Source organism: Mizuhopecten yessoensis, unplaced genomic scaffold (assembly GCF_002113885.1).
Source record: "Mizuhopecten yessoensis strain PY_sf001 unplaced genomic scaffold, ASM211388v2 scaffold10921, whole genome shotgun sequence".
Taxonomy (NCBI): domain Eukaryota; kingdom Metazoa; phylum Mollusca; class Bivalvia; order Pectinida; family Pectinidae; genus Mizuhopecten; species Mizuhopecten yessoensis.
Genome location: NW_018408788.1, coordinates 2,771,274 through 2,791,466, shown reverse-complemented (window position 1 = coordinate 2,791,466; position 20,193 = coordinate 2,771,274). Strand labels below are relative to the sequence as shown.

General features: G+C 34.6%; 1 protein-coding gene across 1 annotated transcript in view; it reads left to right on the top strand.

The window, feature by feature from the left end:
• LOC110463732 (PDF receptor-like) overlaps window positions 1-20,193 on the top strand; it is a 126,424-nt gene that overhangs the window by 104,367 nt on the left and 1,864 nt on the right. Inside the window, exons 6-12 of the mRNA XM_021518553.1 lie at window positions 1,995-2,163; window positions 6,970-7,126; window positions 8,792-8,852; window positions 10,942-11,011; window positions 11,388-11,479; window positions 16,551-16,731; window positions 18,858-18,995. Coding sequence (XP_021374228.1) covers window positions 1,995-2,163; window positions 6,970-7,126; window positions 8,792-8,852; window positions 10,942-11,011; window positions 11,388-11,479; window positions 16,551-16,731; window positions 18,858-18,995 — 868 coding nt within the window. The remainder of the gene's footprint in view (window positions 1-1,994; window positions 2,164-6,969; window positions 7,127-8,791; window positions 8,853-10,941; window positions 11,012-11,387; window positions 11,480-16,550; window positions 16,732-18,857; window positions 18,996-20,193) is intronic.

Below are 20,193 nucleotides of genomic sequence, written 5' to 3'. Positions count from 1 at the left end.
AACATTTCAAAGGCAGTGTCCCACACTGACTGGGGCGCTGATAGGAAGATATTACTAAAACTCTATAGAGAACATATAAAATATATTCTAGATAATGTTGTATCCATTGTTTATGGATCCGCAAGAGAGTCGTATCTTAAATGATTGGTTTCCGTACATTACCTAGTCTAAGACTTGCACTTGAAGCTTTAAACAAAACACCAGTTTCTAGTCTCTGCAGGGCAGCAAACAAACGCTCGTTATGCAGTCGTCGGGAGTAACTGTCTTTGCAGTATTTAATTCAATTAAAATCGAATCCATAAAATCCAGCACATTAAATCTAAATTGGATGGAAAAAGATCAAACCGAACAAACTGTTTCAAAGAGGGATGAAAACGCGCGAACACCAAATTGTTCGCCCGTTTTCATCCCTCTTTGAAAACTTCAAAATTAATGTTGACGTTATCCGATCATTTGAAGCAATTGGTGGTCCCCCATGTCTTTTGATTTCGTCCTCGGTTGGCTTTCACTCCGTGAAATAGCAAAAGCTGGCAATAAATCCTAACGTTTTTTGTTCACCTTTCGAAATTGCAGTTGAAATATAGGGCCTCTCAATCATTGTATACTGATGGTTCCAACGATGATCGTTCTGTCACCGCAGCCATGGATGCAACAGATGCAACTATTAGATTCTGGCTTCCAAATCATGCATCAATATTATTTTCTGCACAATCAAATGCTATCTATCTTGCCCCTGAACACATTTAATCAAATTTGTATCATCTATTCTGATTTTTTATCTGTTTTACAGAACCTTCACAACAAAACTTGAAGACCATCTCAATTAGAAAAATAATATACTATTACATAAGATTACTTCTCAAAATGTCACAGTATACAATTGTTTCATGGCTATTTGGGGAACAGTCAAAACTACCATCCCGAGGCAGGGGGAAGCCCTGGGGAACTGTTTGCCGGAGACCGTTAGGCACAAGTATCAATGCTGCATGTAATGATGAATATTTGTTTAAAAATAACGAAAGAGTAAATAACAGTTTAAAAGGTTTTGCTGATTAATTAACATTGAGTCGGGGTCACCGAAAAGCTTAAATGAGGCTCCCGAGGGGGATTTCTGCGCATCGAACTCGCGCGGGGTATCATTTCGCTCTGATTTCGCTTTGACTGTTTCACCCCTACAGCCGAAATTGGACAAAAATCCAGAAACAGTCAAAAATGACTGATCATAATTTATATAGACTATTTGGTAATAATAAACAATGCTTGGTTCTCGGACAAGTTGGAATACCAGGTAATTAAAAGGTAGATCCGCCGGCAAGGCGACTTAATTCCTATTGACCTGTTGATTTCGATCTTCATTTTTCGGATTTTAGATCGTTCATTTATAAGGTCAAAGTGGCAAAATAATTGGAATAAAAGCGTAAACAAAAACTAACATTTCATTAAACCTAAATTCGGTAAGTGGTATCCAAAATATATAGAGAAAAAACCGACGGGAAGAGATTGTGTTGGCCTGTTTCCGGATGGTTTACTCATACATTACCAATTCTTAGTTATTGAAAAGCGATGATCAGCCTCAATGCATAGCATGTCACGAACCATTTACAGTCAAACATTCGAAAATTAGACTGCGTTAACTTTCAGCCATAAAGAGATTTTTTTATAATTTTATAAAATATGTCATATCTTTTTTCGGAACAGTAAATATCTCTTCAGTAACGTACCTTAAACAGTTAGTCTGTTCACAAGATATTACTAACCATAAGCACTTTTAAGTTAACTTTCGTCTGCAGCCTTTCGTTTGTTTGATGTAGTTTTCTTTAACATGTTTTATCTACTTTTAATGGCCCTAATGACCGTTTCTGTGTGCGTTAAGAGTTCAATAATAATGATAATGAAACATTTCTTCGAGAGTCGCTATAACACATGATATACAACTGTCAATGCTGCTGCGTATGAAGAAATAACACACATTTAAACATGATGAAATCTTGCAGGAGTCTTAGATGTCATCGAACAAGAATTCATCGAAACCTGTTCGTATCCATCAGCGTGCAGACGATTGTACGCCTGATACTGTATGTCGATCAGTTCGTGGCCCAGGCTGGAGGGAGGTCCACTATCGGTACCACTGGCATGAGTGAGGGCGCAACCATATTTGAAACAGTAAGTATGTGTCCATGGAAACGTCATAGTCCAATGGTGTAACAATACTAATGAATTTGTCTTTTTATTTGTCATTGCATGTCATCGTCAGCCAAATGCCATCTTACGAATGTGAAGGTTATGTTGTTAAATATAACGCTCTCGAATTTTGATGAATCCCATATTTGGTTAAACTTGAAGACCTTAATATGTCACATAGCAAATTCTTAAAGCATTCCTGGTATTTTGCTTTGAACCCGACGACACATTTTGATGGAACCATGTCCAACAGTATTTCGTGCTGACATGACGCTTCTCAAGAGATTGACAACTCCATGTAAAGCAGCACCAAAATATTGTATGTTTGTTTTTTCTTTGCTAAACAAGACAACTGTAGACTGTCTACGTCCTTAATTTACAATAAAGTTGCCAGTGTTTGCAAGTTTTGGTTCAGCAATGACCGAACTGTACAGGTTGTTATTGGTTAAGGAATAGACCAACACGTTAGTTTATATATGAACTATTATACATCGCTCACTGATTATATGCTGGAGTGCTCACATCTAGTTATGTTTGACCTGTTCAATACCTAGGACAGACTGAGTGAGTTTGCCTGGACAGTGACACGAGAGATCCAAGCTTAGTGCGGTCGTGGATGTCTGGGGTAAATGGAGTATCAGCAGTGTTAAGCCCGACGTCCGCCAAACGAGGATTTGTCACTTCCGACTATGACAATCCTGTCATCCTACTGACGATTTTCTTGATTGTAAATCTGTAGTGCGAATCTCTCATCTTTTGGTATTTGGGAAAATTGATTACCTTGTGTCTCCACACTAAATATCGCCCAGTACTTTATCTGTTCATGAATCTGATATTTCTCATTAATCCACGCTGTATAAATTTGGACCAAAAAGCCACAGCATATTAGCGAGTCCCAAATTTGTGGTTAACAGTAACACCTAATGCATTAGGCCTGTTACATGAAACATCAGGAGGCAATGAATAATAATTTTATCAGTGATGAAAACAATTAAACTCCTTCTAACAAATTGAATTTTGTTATTCAGATTACTAGATTAATTAAGAAAACACGAGTTCAAGCTATCGTATTACTGCTTACAAAACATGATTACATTTGTGTGTATTTCAAATAATGCGCTTGTGTTTTCTGTAGATTAGCCGAGCAGAGAAATAGATGATAATGGTACATGCGTGAATAGGTAGTTGTCTTAAATTATTCTATAAATAAATTGTTGCATTTTCATATATTTAATTGTGAATAAACAATTCTTGCTTATGTATAGAGAAATATTATGAAAAGACAAATATTTATAATTAAATTAGTTTCGTTCTAAAGACCAATATGGAGGCAAATAAAATATAGTCAATGTATATACGCTTTCCCATATGCAGTTTCAATCTTTACATCAAGTGACTTGTTTTAATGTCGTCAGTTTTTCTCCTTATTGCAGATTTTATATGAAAATGAAATAAAACTATATTTATCAAAACGTAAAACAATTTCTCATTTATTGCAGAACACATGTTTTTTCGCGATATTTCCATGAATGCAAGAACTTTCCAATATATGAAAGAGATGTAAGAAATTTCTAAAATACGTGTGTGACGCCACAATGGGACAACAACGACGCGATGTCATGAAATTGGTAGCCATTTGATAATTTATATTTGAGTGCTTTATATACCAGCTAAGGTTTTGTCAAATTACATTAATTCTGAACTAGAAAGTCGTGATCCTCAAACGCGAAAATAGTAATTCACAATATTATTTTAAAGTATTGACTAACCTTTAAAATAAGCGCTGTTTATGTGAAAACAAACGTACTTTTATTTCAAGAAATCTGTGTTTGATTATCCATTAAAATATGTAAAAGTGATCCGGATCTAATGTGGTTTGCTGCAGGAAAATTTATGACACCTCATTTTGATAGCTGATATGTCAATGCTACACGTGCGTTGAGTAATAAGTTGTGAGATCACGTCAGGGCTGAATGTATGAGAACAATGTACATTAAGGTGGTATTCGGTTCTTTACTTGTTAGAAACACATAGGGAAAACAACAGTTGAGTCGTGTTTGCCTTTTAACGCAATTACTATTTGTACCTTTTATTCTGTTTAAAAATGAATACTTCGAATTGTAAGTTCCTGGAGCTTAATTGATGCAGATTCTACACGCATGTCTAACACTATCTGCAACTATAAATGTGTACAATTAGCCATTGATCACATAAAATACAAATTTGCTGTTAGTGTAACAGCCAAATATTCATACATGTTAAAAATAACTTATTTGGAAATATTCCGCGAACTAGATTTCCATGGCGATTGTCTTTGATTGCGCATAAGACGTTTAAGCTTCCAGATTACCTAGTCCTTTATTGTATATATTACATGTAAGGTTCTTGTATAAATATCTTTGTTCGAGTTTTTCACTATTTGTATCGATATTGTGTTTAAACTTTGTGTTATTCAAATTTTGTTTGACATTACATCGAAGTACATGTTTTATAGAACATAAAAGGAAACAAAAACAAGACACTTATGTAAATTTGTTACCTGCTTAATAACCACCTTTTTAACACTAGCTACAAGAATGAAGAAATGTGTACAATAGAATAATTACGGGAATAGGGGAGAGGGTAGTGGTTTTAAATGTCTTAAATATTTTTTCGGAACAATTAAATTTCTCTGCAATTTCAAACTGTCTGAAAACTGTTTATTTGTTCCTGCAGATATATTAACAATGCCACTTTTAATTTTCAAGTCAACAAATGTCTTTCACCTTTTCGTTCGTTTAATGTCATTTTCATTTTACATCTATTTTTATCGACCATTTCCTGGCTCCAGTATAGCATGTAATGATAATCATAATCAACGTGAATGAGTAAAATGAGTGTATATATATATTGCCCCGTAGGACTTGTGGGTGGATTTCGTTACAAGGTGGAGGCCGCTGTATTGCGATTAGACAACACTCCAGACCTACTAAACTTAAACTCTGGGATTTATGTTGAGCCGTCACTGGTCGTAGATAACACGCGCACGTTTTTCTTGACATTTAAACAGTTGAGGTGCTTCCTAATCTATGTGTGGGAGGCGAGTCTTTTCCTAATATGTATTTATAAAAGATAAGAATCAGTACTTAATAGGGCTTTCTGGTCGAAATAAGCAGTAACGTTTGATAACATCCTTACCATGCAGTCTGGTTAAAGCAGTTACTTAGTAGCATAAAACATTATACAACAAATATACTTAACGTAGAAAATCCCTTATTTGTTTTATTCCCTTGCGGCCTGTTTAAAACTCTCTGTAACTCGGGTAAAACATATCACACGTTATTGGTACTTTTTACATATCCTCTTAATATAGAAAGTGTATTATTTTCGGTACCGTAAATATTTCTTTGATGTCATAACTACAACCGTCTCAACGTGTGGATTTTGTAAGCCCATTATCAGTAGCGTCAATAGAAAGCCATTAATGGTTGTTTACGTAGGTCAGCAGCAGAACAGCCGTCCTAATTGTACCACGAATCTTTAATGATCCCATTTATAGGCTCGACCTTGGTATAAGAAACTGATATTTGGGTTAATATTTTCCAGTGTTTCTTTATCGTTATTTGCAACAAGTGTGACAGGAAGTAAACTAGTACCAGTTAGTTATAGTTGGTTTAAGGCAGTTAATGTAGCATTCGTGTGATGAGATTGTTGATATATTATCTTAGAGGCTAAGACTATGGTGAGATTTACTAAAAATATAGAGTGTCTTAGCAATGTTCGGTTGTTACGTTTCCAACGACTGGTGGAGGAAGTTTTTACTCAATTGATATCCACGCTCAGACATCCAAGCATGATTGTCTTGTCTGCGTTGTGTCAGCACTGTCTATCACAGGTAATGTGATGAATGTCTTTGTATACTCTAGACGAGGCCTTTGTTTTGACATCCAGGGGAGGCATTTCTGAGTACATGTTTTTCTTTCTTATGTATTTTACAGTGCCTATACATTTACAAAACAATGTCGTACCGAGTCTTATAGTAGAAACTGTGGAAGCAATAGGCTTCTGTTAGTAAAATAAGTAAGAATCTCTGCATTGACAAGCAATTATAAACATTGAGAATATAGCAAATGGTGTATTTGGTGCAGAATATCGGCCTTATTCAAGGTTAAAGAGATACTTCAAGCTTCTGCAAGAGTCTCTACATTAGCTGATGTACACTATTATGCAGAGGATATGCGTGTAGAAAGCATTTTTTTTTAAAGTTTAATTAATATCTGAATAGTTGAATTCCTTTGTCTAACATTTTTTGTTAGTGCCACTGTAGTTAGAATTCCAGTTCTTTTTTAAGTATGCAATAATAAATGTTTACCAGCAATTTAATACTTAAGAACTGACAGCTTCATTGACATTTCATGTAAACGAGTGATTAAGCAAACTGTTCATAGTTGAATATACTTCACTTTTGTCCGTTTCCCATTTCCCAGCATTCCTCTTTTGTATTTGTTTACGAAATCTATATGGAAATCAAACACCCCCAGCAAAAACTTTCCATAAAAATCTGACTTATGTGGAAGTTTTGTCAATTTAAGGGTTGATAAGAAAAATAAACTTTGGATAAGCTTTGAATCAGTAGAACGACTCTTATTTTTTCAAATATTCTTTCAAAACCGTTTGAAATATTATTAAGAAAGTAAACGTATAATTAAAGTCTTGTTCCTGACATGTAGTACAAGTATTACTGCTGTGAACTCTTTTTCGTTTCGTTTACTTGGTAAATGATTCAGTATCGCCACTTCTTCTTTGTAGCCGGTGCTCTGTGAGTTCCTGTATGCAATGATTGAGTATACGAAGACAGTACAGTTTATGTGGATGCTGATTGAGGGTCTCTATCTACACAATATGATCGCAGTGTCTGTGTTTTCGGGACGTCCTAACTACATCGTATTTTATTTGATGGGTTGGGGTAAGTAACACACCAACACGATCAAACAAAAAACAAACAAACAAAAACATTTTAGAGTAACATGATATATACATGAACAATCTTTTTATTTGTTATTTAATACAAATCTGTACAAAAAACAGCTACAAAGGAAATATTTGTTCAGTTTGTAATTATTCAATTTGTAATTTAATATACATCTGTACACAAAATCAGCTACAAGACGAACAATTTTTTAACATGTAATTAAATACAAATCGCTCCTAACATCAGCTACAAGGCAAATAAGTGTTCATTTGTAAGTAATTGCACATTTGTACACAAATCTGCAACCAGACAAATACATATTAATAATTAAATACACATGTAAAAAAAATAAGCATGAACAAACGTTTTCGGCTTTTGACCTAAACTTTGCTCGGTAATGCAAGGGTCATGTATCGTTATGAATATACGATTTTATACAATCAGATCGTTGCGTCAGTAATTGTATAAACACTTTTTTAATTTTTTTTATATGCATCGGTATTGCAGTGCTGGTGAATGAAGTAAGATCCATTTTAAATTAAGAGTGTACTATGGATGAGAATGAAAAAGGTCAAACGACAGAGTGAAATGCAACATTTACACACTTATTAAGAAATAAGTAACTGTTTTGAGAGTTATTTTTATAATTATTTCACTCAGACTCCACAATGTTGAACAAACCCTTGTTAACGTGACTTTTCCCTAATTATATGCTCCATCATAACACCTCCATACAGTTACGTAATCTGTAAATGATTTATCAACTCTCACAATTAATTTCAGAAATATCGGAGGGTGGCTAATCTTTCTTTCTTTAAAACTTGTTCAAAACTTTAATTACCAATTTTGTAATCTCGTACTAACCTATCATACTTAAATTGCCTAAAGTAACAGATTGCAGCGCAAGCAGTATGTAAGGTAATACTTGTTTCGACAGAAATTAGAATTCTCTGAACAGACTTTCGCATACAGTCTCTTTAATATCTTTATCACAAGGGTTAATTGAGCTAAACGGTTGTTTGAGACAGGCTGACGTACTCGATAAGCGATATAAGCAGCAAAGTTTACTCAGTGGTTAGCTGGCCAGCGTTATTTTATTTGTTAATGTGAAATTATATATTTACGTGGGGCCACAATTTTGTGGTTATCAGATAATACACCATGTCCACGGTGCATGAATTCGTGGATTACGAGTACCCACTTAAACGGAGAGTTGCTCTATATCAAAATTGTGTATAATGTAATTAAATCGTGGACCGCTGAATTATTGGATGAAGATTGCTCACGAAATCAAAGAATTAAAACCCCACAAAACATTAGTGATTTCACAGTTGTCTGTATAGACAGTAGCTCAACAGCCTAATTGTTTTACATATGAAACACCATTCATCGATGAACATACTATGATTAGATCAGGAAATAACATTTTGTACATGTCCCAAGGACAACTAGCATCATGTGAATATGGGAAATGGGTCTGGATTATAGGTTATAGCGTATACATTAATAATTCGATTTCGAAATTTAATCTATTTTAGTTGCCCGTTGTTCTTGACGTCTGTGAGGTGTTTTGAGTTTCATTTATTCAGGCGTTAGGCTTGAAATGAAAAAATCGGTGGTCTGTTTAGGACAAATTAATGATGGGTTTCTCTTTGACAGGTGTGCCGCTTCCTTTCACGATAGGCTGGGTAACTACAATGGCATTAAGTCACACAGCCAGGTAAGCTCTATGACAAACCCAGTGATACTATTCATATATCTCGCACAGCTAGTCAGGTATCCCTAACATGACGATCAAATAAATATCAAAAGCTATATTGTAATATCAAAAAAAAAAAAAGGGATTTAATAAAAGTCAAGATGATTGGTTAATCTGGTCCATTTTTTATGGTCATACATAAATAATTTGAAACTTAAAAAATATTGCCGATTAATTTCAGTCTGAACGTAATATGCTGTAGTTTCCCCATCTCGAGTAGCATCCAATTGAAATTTGTTAGAGCATACACATGTCGCAACTTAGATAAATCGGTTTGCTTATTGCACAGGCAATGCAGTCGTTTATTAATACTTAAACTGGAGTTCAGAAACCCCTAAACGTCCCCGAATGTGTGAGATATATACACCTGATGTTTCCCACTACAATGTATGTGTTGACCCCTGCAGAATCGAGAGTTTGAAACTGGGTTTTTTTCTGGTAAAGGATTATGGAAGACACCGAACTGCACCCATCGTAACATTTTAGATAAGGGTTATTTCGTTTTATATTTCTGTCCTAGTTATTTCTTTCTCTCTTACCTATATCTTTCAAGCAGTGTCTCTCATGACTCTCGTTTGCACACGATACTGTCTGTTGCGAGGTTGTTAAACCCCGAAAACAAATAGGAAAGTATCCTCTTTCCAACTGTCCAGTGTATCAAACATTCCTAGTTGTCTTTTTTTGTCCCTCTGATAAATTCTTCTTCAGATAAACATTGTTGATCAATTATTTGAAAAGGTCAATCTAATCTCTCAGTCGTGTCTCTGTTTTTTTGGCTTCTTATACATATATAAATTGTCTGTCTGCTTTGATAAGTTAATTGGCAAGCCGGTAATAAACATCGGCGATATTTTATAACATACATCACTTATTAACACTTTAAACTATAGTTCGTTGCAGATTTAGATGTTTTGAGACAATCTCTTGCAAAGAGGGATATTTATGACGTTGCCAGAAGTGTTTTGCAACACGTCGTTTCTATATGAACAATGTGTAACCGTTACTGTAGAACACCTGTGACCAAATCCTATCTGCAATATAACTTTAATTCTATTTAAAATCGGGTAACCTTTACATTTCTTTTTCTTTTGCCAATTTGACCAGAAAAAAAGTCTTTATGTGCAAATATGTAATACGTTTATGTGCAAACCAGGTCAAATTTATAAGATATTGATGCGAATCTGAACTGAATTAACATGAAATTATAATCTTAAATTAATATTACGCTTCAGGTTAGTGTCACCAATAAGCAACATATAGAATTGTTTGCCCCAAAAAATGATATAGTTTATTTAATGGTCACAATGTTCATTATTTTAAGTTACGTTTAGTTGTCCTTTCTTGACCTCCGTTACTTGTCCTTACTTGACTTCCGTTTCTTGTCCTTACCCGAATATAGCTACGTATCCTTACTTGACTTAAATTACGTTTAGTTGTCCTTACCAGACTTTCGTTTTCTTGTCCTTACCTGAATATATCTATGTATCCTTACTTGATGTAAGTAACGTTTAGTTGTCTTACCTGACTTTTGTTACTTGTCCTTACCTGAATATATCTACGTATCCTTACTTATTAACTGTTTACAAGAACAGTTGACAATATACAACATTGTGTACTCATTCAGAGCTCACACCTTCCCTCATTAGGAAAAAGATTCATCAATTTGGTATGAATTATAAAGACTAAATTTGTGTTGAGCGCAAACAGGAATTGAAAAACCTATTTTGCTAACTTTCGAAAAAGTTTGGTTCCTTTTTCAAGCAAAGAGCGTAAATCACAATTCTTATTTCTTTTAATCTGGTTTATTTAAACGCGCTATAGTTACAAAACATAGTGCATTGCAATAAAGATAGGAAGTTGAATTACGATAAATGGTCTCAAATTCTAAACCTGTTTTGGATCTCAATAATTAGAATTCCCTCGTTTCGATGTCTTGTCAAAGTACACAAAAGCATGATATTGTCACACAAGGAATTAAAGAGATGTTGAAATGAAATGTAATTATGTGTGATGTCATTATTTTAATGACAATAACTTAATTGTTTTCCAGATGTTGGTTTCCATATTATTTCTTGCCTTATTACTGGATAATAGAAGCTCCCAGAGTCGCAGTAATAGCGGTAAGTTCTAATAAACAGAAGTGTTTGTTGTACATAATACATATGACAACACTGTCTCAAATTATTTAACATATGATTTTATTTTCTGTTGTCTAAAAGATGTGATTGGTAATCAAAGTTTGAAGCTATTATACGTAATATGATGTGATTTATTTTTAAATTGTACTGCATGTTTTCTGATAAAAGTCAGAGTAAAATACCCGAAAGTTGCAACTGCATTGTCAATACATTAGCTTGGTTATATAACTCATATTTACTATTCATGATTAAGTATAAAGGCTGCAACGCTTGACCCACCAAGGATGTCAAAGCGATGCGTGACAGCTTTAGATTTTATGAATATGAAATTTGATATAGTTGTTCGTCATCTTTTCAGATTAATTTAATGTTTTTACTAAACATCATTCGTGTCCTTGTGATCAAACTTCGGCGCAGTCAAACTAACGAACCGCAAGTAACAAAAGTCAGGTAAGGACAACTGAACGTAACTAAAGTCAAGTAAGGATACGTAGCTATATTCAGGTAAGAATAAGTAACAATAGTCAGGTAAGGACAACTAAACGTTACTTAAATCAAGTAAGGATATGTAGATATATTCAGGTAAGGACAAGTAACAAAAGTCAGGTAAGACTACTAAACGTTACTTAAATCAAGTAAGTATACGTAGATATATCCAGGTATAGACAAGAAACGAAAGTCAGGTAAGAACAACTAAACGTTACTTAAATCAAGTAAGGATACGTAGATATATCCAGGTATAGACAAGAAACGAAAGTCAGGTAAGAACAACTAAACGTTACTTAAATCAAGTAAGGATACGCAGATATATCCAGGTATAGACAAGAAACGAAAGTCAGGTAAGAACAACTAAACGTTACTTAAATCAAGTAAGGATACGTAGATGTATTCAGGTAAGGACAAGTAACAAAAGTCAGGTAAGACAACTAAACATTACTTAAATCAAGTAAGGATACGTAGCTATATTCAGGTAAGGACAAGAAAACGAAAGTCTGGTAAGGACAACTAAACGTAACTTAGTCAAGTAAGGATACGTAGCTATATTCGGGTAAGGACAAGAAACGGAAGTCAAGTAAGGACAACTAAACGTAACTTAAGTCAAGTAAGGATACGTAGCTATATTCAGGTAAGGACAAGTAACAATAGTCAGGTAAGGAGAACTAAACGTTACTAAAATCAAGTAAGGATACGTAGATATATTCAGGTAAGGACAAGTAACAAAAGTTAGATAAGACAACTAAACGTTACTTAAATCAAGTAAGGATACGTAGATATATCCAGGTATAGACAAGAAACGAAAGTCAGGTAAGGACAACTAAACGTTACTTAAATCAAGTAAGGATATGTAGATATATTCAGGTAAGGACAAGTAACAATAGTCAGGTAAGGACAACTAAACGTTACTTAAATCAAGTAAGGATACGTAGATATATTCAGGTAAGGACAAGAAAACGAAAGTCTGGTAAGGACAACTAAACGTAACTTAAGTCAAGTAAGGATACGTAGCTATATTCGGGTAAGGACAAGAAACGGAAGTCAAGTAAGGACAACTAAACGTAACTTAAGTCAAGTAAGGATACGTAGCTATATTCAGGTAAGGACAACTAACAATAGTCAGGTAAGGAGAACTAAACGTAACTAAAATCAAGTAAGGATACGTAGATATATTCAGGTAAGGACAAGTAACGAAAGTCAGGTAAGGACAACGTTTAGATAAGACAACTAAACGTTACTAAAAACAAGTAAGGATACGTAGATATATTCAGGTAAGGAAAAGTAACAAAAGTCAGGTAAGGACAACTGAACGTAACTAAAGTCAAGTAAGGATACGTAGCTATATTCGGGTAAGGACAACTAACAATAGTCAGGGAAGGAGAACTAAACGTAACTAAAATCAAGAAAGGATACGTAGACATATTCAGGTAAGGACAAGTAACGAAAGTCAGGTAAGGACAACGTTTAGATAAGACAACTAAACGTTACTAAAAACAAGTAAGGATACGTAGATATATTCATGTAAGGACAAGTAACAATAGTCAGGTAAGGAGAACTAAACGTAACTAAAATCAAGCAAGGATACGTAGATATATTCAGGAAAGGACAAGTAACAAAAGTTAGATAAGACAACTAAGCGTTACTTAAATCAAGTAAGGATATTTAGATATATTCAGGTAAGGACAAGAAAACGAAAGTCTGGGAAGGACAACTAAACGTAACTTAAATCAAGATACGTAGCTATATTCGGGTAAGGACAAGAAACGGAAGTCAAGTAAGGACAAGAAACGGATGTCAAGTAAGGACAACTAAACGGAACTTAAGTCAAGTAAGGATACGTAGATATATTCAGGTAAGGACAAGTAACAAAAGTCAGGTAAGGACAACTGAACGTAACTAAAGTCAAGTAAGGATACGTAGCTATATTCAGTTAAGGACAAGTAACAATGGTCAGGTAAGGACAACTAAACGTTACTTAAATCAAGTAAGGATACGTAGATATATTCAGGTAAGGACAAGTAACAATGGTCAGGTAAGGACAACTGAACGTAACTAAAGTCAAGTAAGGATACGTAGCTATATCCGGGTAAGGACAAGAAACGGAAGTCAAGTAAGAACAAGAAACGGATGTCAAGAAAGGACAACTAAACGTAACTTAAGTCAAGTAAGGATACGTAGCTATATCCGGGTAAGGACAAGAAACGGAAGTCAAGTAAGGACAAGTAACGGAGGTCAAGAAAGGACAACTAAACGTAACTTAAGTCAAGTAAGGATACGTAGATATATTCAGGTAAGGACAAGTAACAAAAGTCAGGTAAGGACAACTGAACGTAACTAAAGTCAAGTAAGGATTCATAGATATATTCAGGTAAGGACAAGTAACAAAAGTCAGGTAAGACAACTAAACGTTACTTAAATCAAGTAAGGATTCGTAGATATATTCAGGTAAGGACAAGTAACAAAAGTCAGGTAAGGAATACTAAACGTAACTAAAGTCAAGTAAGGATACGTAGTTATATTCAGGTAAGGACAAGTAACAAAAGCCGATACGTAGCTATATTCAGGTAAGGACAAGTAAAAAACGTCAGGTAAGGACAACTAAACGTAACTAAAGTCAAGTAAGGATGCATAGCTATATTCAGGTAATGACAAGTAACAAAAGTCAGGTAAGGACAACTAAACGTAACTTAAGTCAAGTAAGGATGCATAGCTATATTCAGGTAATGACAAGTAACGGAACTAAACGTAACTTAAGTCAAGTAAGGATATATAGCTATATTCAGGTAAGGACAAGAAACGGAAGTCAAGTCAGGACAAGAAACGGAAGTCAAGTCAGGACAACTAAACGTAACTAAAGTCAAGTAAGGATACGTAGCTATATTCTGGTAAGGACAAGTAACAAACGTCAGGTAAGGACAACTAAACGTAACTTAAATCAAGTAAGGATACGTAGTTATATTCAGGTAAGGACAAGAAACGAAAGTCAAGTAAGGACAAGAAACGAAAGTCTGGTAAGGACAACTAAACGTACATGTAATTTAAGTCAAGTAAGGAAACGTAACTAAAATCAGGTAAGGACAAGGAACGAAAGTCTGGTAAGGACAACTCAACGTAACTAAAGACGAGTAAGGATACGTAGCTATATTCAGGTAAGGACATGTCACCAAAGTCTGGTAAGGACAACTAAACGTAACTTAAATCAAGTAAGGATACGTAGCTATATTCAGGTAAGGACAAGAAACGAAAGTCAGGTAAGGACAACTTAACGTAACTTAGGTTAAGTAAGGATACGTAGCTATATTCAGGTAAGGACAAGTAACGAAAGTCAGGTAAGGACAACGTAACGTAACTAAGTCAAGTAAGGATACGTAGCTGTTATCAGGTAAGGACAAGTCTTGAAAGTCTGGTAAGGTTGATTAAATAAGTCAGGAACTGTTTCCTGACAAGTATCTTAGATCAAGTAAGGATACGTTGTTTTAATTAGATAAGGACTAGTAACTTAGGTCAGGTAAGGACACGTAGCTTTAATTAGATAAGGACTAGTTACTTAAGTCAAGTAAGGATACGTAGCTTTAAATAGATAATTAGCATTTCAAAAGTCGAGTAAGGATGAAATCCGAAAAGGACCAGTAACTGACATCAGGACAAGTACCCTAAATTAGGTATGCGTAAAGTTTAGTAAATAAGTAGCGAAAGGACACAAGTAGCTTAGGTCAGGTAAGGATACGTAACTAGGTTTAGGAAATGACAATCATGTTAATCTGGTTAGGACAAGTAAATGAAGTGAGGGAAGACAAATCGTTAGGCAAGGACAAGTAACTAATGTCAGGTAAAGAAAGATTAAAGTCGGGTAAGGGCAAGGTATTGAAAACGGGTATCAATAGTAAGGTACAGACAAGTGATTACTGTTAGGTAAGAACACAAATCTATGGTCACATGAGGACAATAGCAAATTCAGGTGAACAGGTAATGAAAGCGTCAGGTAAGTGAGCTAAGTCAGGTTAGGACAACTATATTGCTCAAAGAACAAGTAATTGAAATGCAGGAAAATCTAGCAGGAATTGTCAATTCATTGCTTGATCGCTCCAAGGGAGGCAATTCAAATAAAACATCGCTCCTTGGCTAACATCTCATCAAATATCATTGTTGTTCTTATGCCGTTGACGAAATATGGTTTAAGGATAATTTGCAAAATCAAATATGCTTTTTATACCTGAGCTTTCTCCTGTATATGTGTTGACCTCTGACTCTACCGACGCACTCTCATGTCAAAAAACTATCCAGACGCCTTTATCGACACACTGTCGGATCTTACAAACCGCTCTTTCCCTTTTACCATCAGACTGTTACTCTGTCAAAATACTCAGTCTCCTTCACAAATTCTTATCTGAATTATCGATGCAGCAAATACTGCTGCAATAACTGCTATATCTACTTTCTCTTAAGAAGGGGACACATAGATACACATTTAACACGAATCTGACGTCATAGAGACCCTCACTACGGTATGATAAAAGTTTGACTAGACTCAACATATCTATAGACAGCACTTAATATATTTTCATGAAAGTTTGACACCTCTATTTATATATTTAAAACACAATATACTTAATACATAATCAATATTATCAACAATATACCTCATTATGGTAGCTTTTTCCACAATTATCAACATCATCAACTAAACAAATTATTTGTAGTAACACATTATACCGCTGATATGTTCAAGTGGTTTGTTAATTTCACTCCTGTATTAATAACATACATAACTGTAGGACCTGTATCTTCTACCAAGTAGAATGAATACATGTCTGGTATCCTGGCAATTTATTGTATGTGAAGTAAACGTTTTGTACAGTTACATGTGAAGTCTCTTCTTTTTGTTTAAATCTGCTATGGTGGATTAAGGACAATTTTGTCATCATATTTCAACAAACTAACATTTGAATAAAGCTAAATGTTCAAGTTTACCCGTTGTCAAGTGCGATCTTCATCACATAATTGTATCTTTACGCTTGTGTTGCAGAAAGGCGGTGAAGGCGGCGTTAGTACTTCTGCCGTTGCTTGGTATCACAAACTTCGTCGTCATGACTGATCCCCCTGCAGATAACGTCACCAAATTCGGGATCTGGTCGTACACAACTTATTTCCTCGTGTCATTCCAAGGATTCCTTATATCATTGCTATACTGCTTTCTCAACGGGGAGGTAACTGCGTTATAGATTATGTGCTTTGCGTTTGCAGCAATAATGATAAGTATTTGCGTCCACGTCAATATCTTTGATCCATAAATAGACTTGATGTAAAAGGACTCGGCGCATTTGCCTGCGTACTATCAGCTACAGTCATGTTTATGCCATGTCAGTTCGCATTTCAAAGAAATAAAAAAGGTATATAATTTGCAAATGATATCAGTTAATGTCGAAATATTATTATTTTCAATACTTTTATCGAAATAGATGAAATAAAAATTTCTATGAAATGATGATATTATCCAGATATGTAATTCTAAACGGCTTACTTTTGTAATTGCGATATGACATATGAATTGTTGAAGTACATAAGAAAAGGATACATCAAGCTATTTCTTCTATGTAAAAATTGTTCCCTAACGGAAAACAATTTCGTCTTTTGAACGCAAACGTGGTTGAGACATATTGTATCTACAATTGGGGATAATTAGGTGAAGATATTCTTCCCTTTGTTCGTCCATATTTGAGCAACCGAAAAATCCAGTCGATTTCTGCAATGGTGCCATTAAATTGCGTTCGTCAAGACATCTTAATGAAACTCATGTCAGCGTAGTATAATTTGCAATGATAAAAAAAAATATCAACGACATGTCTTATCATGTGTAATTTGTCTTAAATTATAACGAGCGTTTGAACAAAACTAGCAAATGATAAGAGAAAAGGATTTCATATACAAAACTTCTTTATCTAAACTTTGGGCCGGGAAGTTATACTAATATTTAATAAAACCCGTCCAAATAGCAAGAAGTTCTGCAAAAAAATCTAAAGAAATGAATGTACTTTCATACTTTCCACCAGTCAGGTTTAAATTTATTGTTAAACAAATATTTATTATTTGATGTTCCATTTTTTTAATCTACTATAGACATTGATGTCGTATGCAAGCACAGTTATTGTTTCTCTAAATTACAAAACATTTTAAGAAAACATTTATGCATAACACCAGCTTATAAAAGACATATACATGTATAAAAGTGTTGCATTATCAGAGTGATTATTTTGCTCAGGTACAAGACACTTTAAGGAAACATTTATGCATGAAGTCGTCTGTGCGGTGGGACACCTCTCTCACGTCTATAAGGGTCCACCCACCGCCCCGGCTGGACAAGGTATACGAAAAGTAGTTTTGCGCATGCTTGTAGCTATCTTGTCGCGAACAAAACTGCAATGCACAGCGAACGGTCTTTTTGAATGTTGTGAACCTACTTGCGTTTCAGGTTTTCTTAGTTCCTTTTTCATACTAATATTTGTTAGATAGTTACCTTTCTCCCAGGTATTAACCTCCCCTCCTCTTTTTTTTTTTTATAAAACGCCTCCCAAACCATTTGGTTGCAAAATCCTGGAAGCCGACTATTAACTTATAATGGGCCTCACAATAACGAATGTAGATAATAAGTATACCAAGCGATTGGTTCAATAAACCATTATCTCCGCCATGTTTCGTAAAGATGAACTAAACATAAATGCACAAAACTGTAAATAACCCATTGTTTATGCATATTATCCACGTATCAGTATGTTCAAAAGAAAAGTATTTTTTTTTCTTATTACTTTATTAAAACGAAAAGAATTATTTTAGGCTTAAATGCCCATCGTCTAAAATAATTGCTTGTAAAACCAATGACATTACAGGTTGTTTGGTAACTAGTTACGACATTCAGCCATTTGCTTTTCTTGGTCGGAAAACATTAATAAAAAAATAAAATTAGAACTAATGATAGGGAAACAAATTCTTGGTTCTATATACATGTAAGTGACTTTAGTTGAGTGCTTTATTTGCTGTCAGTTAAACAAAGACGGGAAAAATAAGTAACACTCATTTTTCTGCTTTTTTTTATCTTTATTGTATGCAATCAAAAAATGTATTTAAATTTATATTTAAATAATTAGTTTAACGATCAAACCAAACCTTGCCTTTTTTGTTCTGCTCAATGAAGGTAGCCATCCTCTTGTTTTTATGCCCTTCAGGAATGTTCGTAGTAGCTTCAAGTGTCATGCAAAACTACTTTTCTATCCCGTGTGTTATTCAGTAGATATTTGTTTATTTGGCCTGATAGCTATGTTGCATGTTCATTACCTAGGTACAATTAACACTACGAAAGCGCTGGGAGAGATACCGACATAGCAGAGTGGTACAATCGGCCAGTTTTAGACGTCTCAGCCGCTCATTCTCCGTCTTTACGTCTATTACGGAAGTCCCAAACACAACAGTAAACCAGGTAGTATCCCTTCAAACGTCAGCACCTACGGACCTGAATATATTTTTATTACAGGGAAACTTACTGCGACGTCGTTATATTTAAAAAGGCATTATACTATAAAACACGCCCTGGGTTGACCAAAGAATTTCTCTACCAAGGCACTAACCAAAGTCAACATTTTTCTATGGCAAATATCATAGCTTATTCTTAAAAGTAAAAAGTCCGTTATTAGTCTCTGCCATCAAAAATAGATGCTTGTGTTGCAATGAAATTGTGTAGAGATCGGAGTGCCTGGACGTTAAGGGCTTTTTCAAGTGTCTATACTTTTTGATATATATAGTTTATCAAAAATCTCTGAGTATAGCATATATAATTGACCGATGTGCGGGGCCTGTCAGCGAATGAAAAATATAACATTTTATCACATAATCGGCCTGTCATCCATTGAATTCGCCCGTGTAATATTTTTACGTATGTCACAAGTGTAATATACCCTCGAGCATTTTTCATTGGCTGTGCCAATCAGAAACAAATGTGACGTCATAATATGGACTATGACGTGACGTCATACATTGTGAATGGCGCCGTTTGATTAAGCCCTCTACATTTTGGCTTTAAAATCTGTCAAAATGTACGTTTTCTGAGTTATGTGACAAAAAGTGTCTTAAATTTGTTTTCATTTCATATGAGCTTTTATGAAACTCGTCTCGAAGTTTTAGTTTTTGCTCGCCAAGGCTCGCAAAAGTAAAAGCTCCTTAGACTCGTTTCATAAAATCTCATATGAAATGAAAACTTATTTAAGTTCCTATATATATTACATAATATTTTAAAACAACCATGTATGTCCTAACTACATTGGTTAAACAAAGATGCTGTATGAGAAAATAGAATACACACCCCCCGGTGTAGTGTTGACAACCAACCAGATACATGCAAGACCTTATTTGCTAGTGACCTAGCAGCACCAAGATATGCAATATTGCCTCGAATTCCTCCTTGTCGATATACATGTATATTCAATTTCACAACTATTCAAAGAACATTCTTTAAAATCAATTGTAATTTGCGAGTGGTAGTGTTGCTAAATATCTAGTGATATTGCCTAAAGAAGCGTTTAAAAGCATAATTAAGTGTCATAGTTCTTTATTGGTACAATGAAACCATTTGGAATTATTAAAATACTTAACCATAGATTTAACGCCAAAAAGAAGTACTG